Source organism: Amphimedon queenslandica, unplaced genomic scaffold, assembly GCF_000090795.2.
Source record: "Amphimedon queenslandica unplaced genomic scaffold, v1.1 AMPQUscaffold_13168, whole genome shotgun sequence".
Taxonomy (NCBI): domain Eukaryota; kingdom Metazoa; phylum Porifera; class Demospongiae; order Haplosclerida; family Niphatidae; genus Amphimedon; species Amphimedon queenslandica.
Window position 1 is genome coordinate 83,528 of NW_003546596.1, and position 8,149 is coordinate 91,676.

Genomic DNA, 8,149 nt, shown 5'->3' on the forward strand with positions numbered 1-8,149 from the left:
CCTAGTCAATATCTTTTTTATTGAACTCTCCTGAGTTATAATTCTTTTTGAGCTTTAAGAAAAAGATAATTTATTTAGCTCCGTTGTGTTTTCATAGCAATCTGTGGTAGCAAAAGCTGAATATTTTCAAGAATATACCACTTTTCCTAGCCAAATCTTCGTGTTTCACTCTATTTGGTCAAGATTAGCATTGATAGGTAGAGAAAAGTACATAGATTAAAAAATATGTGGGAATTTTCTAATCTCTTTTTTGTTTGCAAGTTACAGTTGCTCAAAGTTTGTGATTTAGCCTCTTCGAAAAATTTTCAGGCAGCACTGGGGAAAGCAGGAGCAACCAAACTATCTCAGTCTCTTTTAAATATCTAGGCAAATTTTTTGTGCTTACTCTTTCTTTGAATAGAGCTTCAGATGCTAAAATAAATTTCAGCTTTTCTTCTTTCTCCTACCCACGTGCCATGTTTATCTGCACTGCACTGCTAAGTGCTGACCACACCTAAAATTTATTTTATGGATCAGTGCAGTAATTGCATTGTTGCACTTTGCACTTTGTCAAAATCTATCATCCTTTTTTCAAATATCAATTTGCTTATATAATATCATGATGGGAGCAGTACAAGTAACACATTATCCCTCAGGTGAATCTCAGCAGGCGAGTCCACGCACCATGGTGCTTCATTCATGTTGTGAACTCACTACAGAAATTTGTGTTGGAATGTTTATCCAGCTGCCTAAAGCCCAACATACACGGGGCAACATGTTGAATACAACATTGAAGCAATATGTTGTATTCAACATGTTGCCTCGTGTATGATAGCAAATTTGTTGCATGCAACATCCAAGCAACATGTTGCTTCAAGTTGAAAAATTTCAACTTCAAGTAACATGTTGCTTCAAAACATCAAAGGTAACTAGGCAACACATAAGGAATGCAATAATAACTTCAGCCTTTTTTTATTCATAATAATAATTATTATTAAAATAGCAAGTAACATGTTTTTCCTTTTGTTCAACAGTGTGCTACATGTTGAATACATCATGTTGCTTGATGTTACATTCAACATGTTGCTCCGTGTATGTTGGGCTTTAGGAGTTACCATCAGTGGCGGATCTATGGGGGGAGGCAATGCCTCCCAAAACAGCTGCAGTAATGGACTATGTATACAATCTTTAAACCACAATAGCAGCTCATTTTAACAGGCTTAGTCTTTATAATTTTTACTTCCCTGAAAGTTTTGCACATGCACATCACAAGCTTAGTTGACCACACACCCTAATCACCACTCCCCTCTCATAATTGCCCCCTCAAAAATTAAATCCTAGATCCGCCCCATGATCATGATTATAGTAAGGAAATATGCACTTGTGTGGACATGTATATTTCTTCTTATTTTGTGTGTATCCTATGCTTGCTAACCTATGCCATTGTTGCATAAACAGCTCTAATGTAAATCTGCATGCTGTATAAGCTTAACCACGAAAAGGTGTGCTATTATAGTGAATATAGCACACGTAAAAAATTTGGGACAAAATTCCATGTTAATTTGACACATGTTTTTTTGTGTGTATATTAATGCTTGAGACTATCATGTGATCTTTATTAATGCAGGGGGTGGAGCCAGTCCTCAGGCCTAATTGTTTCCCATTGTTTTCTCAGCTGGATACAGAGCAGCTGGTGACATTGAAAGGGAAAACTGTCATTGATTATACTCACTGAGGTACTCCACCTGTAGTTTTATAAATTTCACTGCCTTTTCTCTCCCAATGTCTCCTAGTGTTAAACTATTGTCATTAGTTTTTGAATTAGCTCGTAACTCAACCACTTACATGTACCAGCTGGTACACATAAGCTCATTATATCTCATATACTGGGGAGGTAATTAACATTAGTTACACAGCTACGTGTATGTATATGTACTTGTACTTGTATATATGTACATGTGCATGGTCAATACCAAATTGCTGTACTCATAATCAATGTATTAACTTGTTCAAAAATTGAGAATTGGAATTCCCTACATTTTAATTTTGGCAAAATTTGGCTAACTAAAGGCATTAAAAATTTTTCAAAAAAAAAAGATTGGTTAGGATTCACTTTGTGCTAATTTGTCAGAAAAGTAATGGAAACAAGGACAAGTAGGATTCCAAATGACCAACGAAAATACGAAATGAAAATCCTACTGTTGTGATGCAAATTCTACTCTACATTGTATGCTTTCAACATTATTTAATAAGAAATTAGAGATCATCTTGTAATGTAGAGTAGAATTTGCATCACGGGAGTAGGGTTTTATTTCCTATTTTGTCAGACTATCCTACTCATAAGAACCTTAATATTTGTAACAGAAAATAAAAAATGGGGGTGAGTTTGGAGCCTTTGCTTTTTTTAAATTGACCTATGATCATGAAAGCATTGGGGTAGGACAGTTCTTACCTTGAACCAAATATTTTGTAATGATAAGAGTGAGAGAGGAAATTTAGAACATTTACATGTATATACATGACTTATTTCTATCCTATTCTTTGCCCTTTCCTCCCCACCCTTACTTTCTCCTCCACCTCTCATTCTCTAGTGGTTTAATGGGCAGGATTGTATTATCATCAAAATTAGGTGACATGTCGTGCTATGTTGCTAGAGTTTTTAAAGAGGGTGAGTTTTATCGATTTTAGTCATAATTATCTTAAAATATTCTTTTTTTTATTGCACTATTGTATTGCCTCCAGCTGAAGGTCGTGTGATCAGTGACTCCGCCCTATTGTACCCCCACTATAATAACGGATTGGTAATAGTGTATTATGATAAGAATGGGAATGGAATAACAAGGAATGAAGAACAGGAACCAAAAAGTACCAATTTAATTGTCATTTATAAGGTTTCTGAGAGATACTATTTATTAGCCGAGTAAGTCATTAATTATTACTATTATTATTAATTGATGGGTGTGGTCTCATAATGTCCTTTTTAGTTTGTCATGTCGGAACTGGTTGATCCTGCCCACTAATGAGGACAAACCAGTTTATCTGGTTTCTGATAGTTCACTATCAGTGTCAGCTTTCCTTATATCACAGGAGGATTTTTAGAAAAAGTAATTAATTTATTATTATTATTATTATTATTATTATTATTGTTATTGTTATTATTATCATGTATGGTAGTGCGTCAGTAGCTGAGGAGGTGTGTTTAGTAAAGTTTAGTAAAAAAGATATTGACTAGAAATTAACAGGAATTTTTGTGACAGAATGACAGACAGACAGAATGACAACCCAACTGCATAGTACCCGCCTACGCAAGCGGGGTGAGTCCAACTAGTGGTCTGTTGATTGTTACAAGCATTGTGAAGAAAAAAATTTTCCATCTTTATAATTTTTCTGATGCTATACAAGTACATGTTCTTGTGTTGCATAAAAATTTTGATGAATTTTTGCTCAAACTTGCCAAACTCTGTCAAAAATGACTGCACTACATGTACTTATGAAAGTTAATTCCAGTCAAATTTGGATTTTTATGAATTTTTTGAAATTGCTTTAAATTGGGGTCAAAGTCCATGTACTATAGCACAGTCAAAAATGGCTAGGTAAGATTTTTCCATCTTTATAATTTTTGGATGCATATGTACATATAATAATGTTGTACATGTTACAAGTTTGAGTGGATTCTGATCAAAATTGGATTTTAAAAGAATTTGATTTGCTCCAAAAGCCATACATTTGGAACATGTTGCTAACTGAGCTCACTTAGCATGCTTTGTGGGAAACCCTGGAGTAACTACATGTAAGCATTTTTAAATCAAGTTATATTTTCTTTCAAGTTACATGTACACTGTACATTGTAATGACACAGCCTTAATTGTGGTACACAAAACATGGCTGCCATGAAACGAAAGAAAACAAGTACTAAAAATTAGAATCAAGAGAGCATTCTAGAAGGTAAGATGGGATAATGCGTTACTTTAATTTGAAGTTATGTGTGCATGCATTAATTGCTAAAGAGCCACACCTCTATGAATCATAGTGACTAATAGAATTTATTGTAGACTATTTGTACCTAAATTTATTTTATCAAAAATGTGAGCAGTGTATTGGAATCACAAATCAGCTTATCTAATTATCAGAATTTTAAGTTAATCATAGACTTATAGTTAGAATTCATTGCTAGTCATTGGAAATTCATCTTGAACATTTAGATTCTGAGGCCTCACATAAATATTGATTCTTTGCTTGACAATAAAGAATGAAAGAGTTAGGATAGTTAGGAGGGCACCAAAACCAGCACATACCTATCAAAAATTAGAATTATTACCTTGTTTATTTTAATGACTTACAGCAGCAGTTATGAATTCTCCACCATTTGGTGGAAAAGGCCCACTGCCAGAGCTAGTGTATTGTGGTCCATCGCAATGAAAACCACTGTCTGTATCAGGATGCTTGGATGTTATGTTGAAGTATGTAAAGCAGGTCTTTCCCCAACCAGCTGAAACCACTGTAGTGGTAATGGATAGTGTGACAATTGAGCCAGTGAAAAATACAGTTTGCATAATCTTAGCAAACAACCTAGAATGGATGGGAATTGAAAATAAGCTTACGTTTTGAAAATGAACTTACGTTTTGATATCCATTGAATATAACACACTGAATAACTCAATGGCAGTTAGCAGAGCCAGACATATTGTAGCAATGGTAGCACTTGCTATACTCAACTTACAAGTGGGCACATTATAATTGTACAGACTCTCATTTATAAGTTGAGAATAAGTAATAAAGAAATTACATGATGCCCCATTACTAGTGTTAGCCTGAATGAGACCAAGAGAAGTACCAGCAGCCCCCAGTGACACAAAGAGCAGCGCAAGAGAAGCTACTGATAAGTTATTCTTGATTCTTGATCCACTAGATCTAGGCATGATAGTATCTATAAAGATAAATTCGTATATAGTTGTGTGGGCTATATCCTTTATATGTATGAAGGTAACCACAGAGTCACACCTGTTGTTTACTAACTAAAGTATGCGTACTCACTATAGCAATGCGTTGGGGTGTCTAAGCATGCAGCATAGGGGAATACCGTTGATATAAGTCTTTTTGTAACCTTTCAGTATAAATAAAGGAATATAATATACACTTGTGTAGGCATCTACTAATTACTCCAATCATGACGTTATGTTGTTATAGTGTTCCTAATAATGTATTTTTGTGTGTATCCTTTGAGCCATATCTTATAATCAAAGCAGATCCTATTAGCAGTTATCATATGCTCTTCTTACATTAATATATGTCTATAATGTATTTGTTAGTACATAATGATATTTTATGTCACACTAATACATCATTGCATCTGGCATTTTCAATGGTTTAAAAGTCTTGAAGTAATGTTATCTGCTTATAATAACCCTTTTTTTATTACATACTAATGTACATATCAGGAACATAAAAGTAAGACCATTAAATTGTATATTTTAGACTGTTTAAGATCCTCCAGCAACTGCCATAGTACAGCATTCATAAATGGCTTCTTTATAATTTAATATTAAGCTTATAAAAGTGCAGTAGTTCCCCTGCAGCCCTATCACTCAACCACTTGCCTTTATTGTGGTATTTCATAAAAATAGTGAACTGAAATCTGCCACCTATATCTTAACTATTGCAGCAATTAGAAACCAAACTCTTAAATTTAATTTCTAGGTGATATACCCACATAAATTAGAGACATCTATAGGAATGGCATTAATTGAATTGTAGCATTCCGTTGTTACCACATTCATCAATGCAACAATATATGTGAATGCTGGCTGTTAATTTAAAAGAAATTCGCTCACTTCAAAAATTAATCAATAAGAAGAGGATGTATCACTTTAAAAATAACAATAGCACCACATTTGTTTTTTTAAATCTATTTAATCAATGGCTAATGTGATAGCCAGTACTAATTTGCTAAAAATTAATGTTAAAAAATTAATCATCATTGTCATTGTTCTCCATGTTAGTGTTCAGCTCCCTGGAATAAGGTGACTCATCATTAGACCTGATGTACATCAGTTGTTGTGCAATATAGACACAAAGAGCTCCAGCAGCTAACAGAACACCAACACCAGCAAATACCTATCAGGAGAATAATTATTATTAGCATGTGATTGTATCTTACAGCAGCAGTTATGATTTCTGCACCATTTGGTGGAAAAGGGCCAATGCTAGAACTGTAACTATCAGAGATATATTGTGGTCCATTACAGTCAAGGTTAAAGACTGATCCTGGAGTACCACCTGTTCGAGTTATGTTTTTGTATGTAGCACAGGTCTTTTCCCAGCCAGTTGTAACCACAATCATGGTAATCAATAGGAACAAAATAGAACCAACAAATATTACAACTTGAATAATCTTAGCAATAAACCTATAGAAATGGTATGAAGATAAGCTACTCTACCACTGAACTTACGTTTTGACATATATTTTAAATGAAACACTGATTAGCTCAATGGCAGTTAGCAGAGCCAGACATATTGTAGCAATGGTAGCACTTGCTATACTCAACTTACAAGTGGGTACATTATAATTCACCAGACTTGAGTTCATAGCTTGAGTATAAGAAATGAAAAAATGGCAAGTTGCATATACTCCATTGTTAGTGTTAGCCTGAAGGAGACCAAGAGAAGTGCCAGCAGCTCCCAATGACAGAAAGAGTATCACAAGAGAGGCAAATGAGAAGATCTGCTTCATATTGTCTGCACTAGGCATGATAGTATCTCAAATATTAAGAAATACCTGTAGGGTGTTCTTTATATGCATTTATGCAACCACAAAGCCACTCCCATTGTTTATCACCTAGCTTCATGTTGCAAACATTCTTACTACAGTAATTATGTGTTGGAGTGTTTATGCAGCTGCCTTAGGGAATTACCATCCTCTCTATTAATGGTAATGATAATAGTAAAGAAATATGCACTTGTGTAGGCATGTTTATCTCTTCCTATCAATGTATTTTGTGTGTATCCTATCATAGATAATAGAGTCTCTAATATCTATGATCCTATGCTTGCTAACATATGTTAGTGTAACATGAACAGCTATTAATAATCTAAACCTGTTGTATAAGCTTAATGGCAATGGTTCACTGTCTATACACATATGATACAAATGTATGTATGTTTTGCGTGGTTGATTGTGCAGATCAAAGGTTCATTTTTGTTGTCTAGCTCACTGGATGTGGTCAATTTTTATATTTATACTTTGAATAATGTAAAAGTGGTTAAAATTTATTGTATACCCCTCAATTTTTATCATTACATGTACGTTAAAAGCTATATGCTATCACATTAGACACGCCCTTATTAAAATCAAAGCTATGTATACATTGGAGTGGCCATTAATTAAATTGTAGCATACTTAAGCATTCATAATGTTCAGTAAGAATACAAGCTGTAGAATGAAGTTGGTAGCACACAAAAGGGATCATTTCACTGCAAAACCAACAAAAATGTACCGTACAAGACGATTTATTGGCGAGGAATTAATATTGGCAATTAGCGGATCTATGAAGAAATCGCCAATATAAAATTTGCCATTTTGTTTCAATTTGAGCCAGCTCAATGGCACGTGACACAAAATTGCCTATATAAAATCCGCCAATTTCTTTCCACAGGCAAATTTGCCAAATATTACTCCCACCAATAAATCATCTTGTACGATATTATAATGATGACACATTATAAATTTTTTATTTACAAATAGGATCATCTTCTAGTGTATAGCACTGAGTGAACTCATAAAGTTTCAAAATTAACGGACCAGTTAACTACCAGTATGCAGCTGTTGATATGGGAGATTATGGTTAAACCTTACATGTAAGTTGATTATTTCTAAATGATGGATGTGTTGTTAGCTTAAGTGAATTGATTTGGTGTTTTGATAGCCATTTGCAGAAAAAATATCTTTCTTCTTTCTTAAAATAAGCTAGTAATTTACCAAATTTCCACCTCCAACACTACTACATGTACATGAGGTGTGTTAATAATTGATACTTGTACAATAAAACTAACCCTAAGAAAAAAATACAATAACATTATGTTTGCTCATGAAGAAAGTATTTTCTTCATTTACTGGGAAATAGCCAGTATTGATAGGCTAGTCATCATTGTCATTGTTCTCCATGTTAGTGCT

The 8,149-nt window shown here is 34.0% G+C and overlaps 3 protein-coding genes and 1 long non-coding RNA gene across 7 annotated transcripts in view; 1 reads left to right on the forward strand and 3 right to left on the reverse strand.

Annotated features, from left to right (window-relative positions):
• Nucleotides 1-8,149, reverse strand: part of LOC105313950 (uncharacterized) — a 24,419-nt gene that overhangs the window by 10,404 nt on the left and 5,866 nt on the right. The window lies entirely within an intron of this gene.
• LOC109584773 (uncharacterized) overlaps nt 1,190-8,149 on the forward strand; it is a 9,399-nt gene continuing 2,439 nt past the window's right edge. The window contains exons 1-6 of the long non-coding RNA XR_002186168.1: nt 1,190-1,715; nt 1,773-1,873; nt 2,571-2,647; nt 2,722-2,899; nt 2,964-3,083; nt 7,721-7,833. This is a non-coding gene — a long non-coding RNA (uncharacterized LOC109584773). The remainder of the gene's footprint in view (nt 1,716-1,772; nt 1,874-2,570; nt 2,648-2,721; nt 2,900-2,963; nt 3,084-7,720; nt 7,834-8,149) is intronic.
• Nucleotides 4,022-4,919, reverse strand: LOC109584772 (uncharacterized). The gene is made up of 3 exons (XM_020000628.1): nt 4,600-4,919; nt 4,320-4,548; nt 4,022-4,274 (listed from the first exon to the last, which is right to left on the reverse strand). Exons 1-3 carry the CDS (start codon nt 4,896-4,898, stop codon nt 4,137-4,139), a joined length of 666 nt encoding a protein of 221 aa, XP_019856187.1. The 5' UTR covers nt 4,899-4,919; the 3' UTR covers nt 4,022-4,136.
• Nucleotides 5,846-6,753, reverse strand: LOC109584771 (uncharacterized). Its single transcript, XM_020000627.1, has 3 exons — nt 6,429-6,753; nt 6,137-6,383; nt 5,846-6,093 (listed from the first exon to the last, which is right to left on the reverse strand). The coding sequence occupies exons 1-3, from the start codon at nt 6,725-6,727 to the stop codon at nt 5,947-5,949; spliced, it is 693 nt and encodes a 230-aa protein (XP_019856186.1). The 5' UTR covers nt 6,728-6,753; the 3' UTR covers nt 5,846-5,946.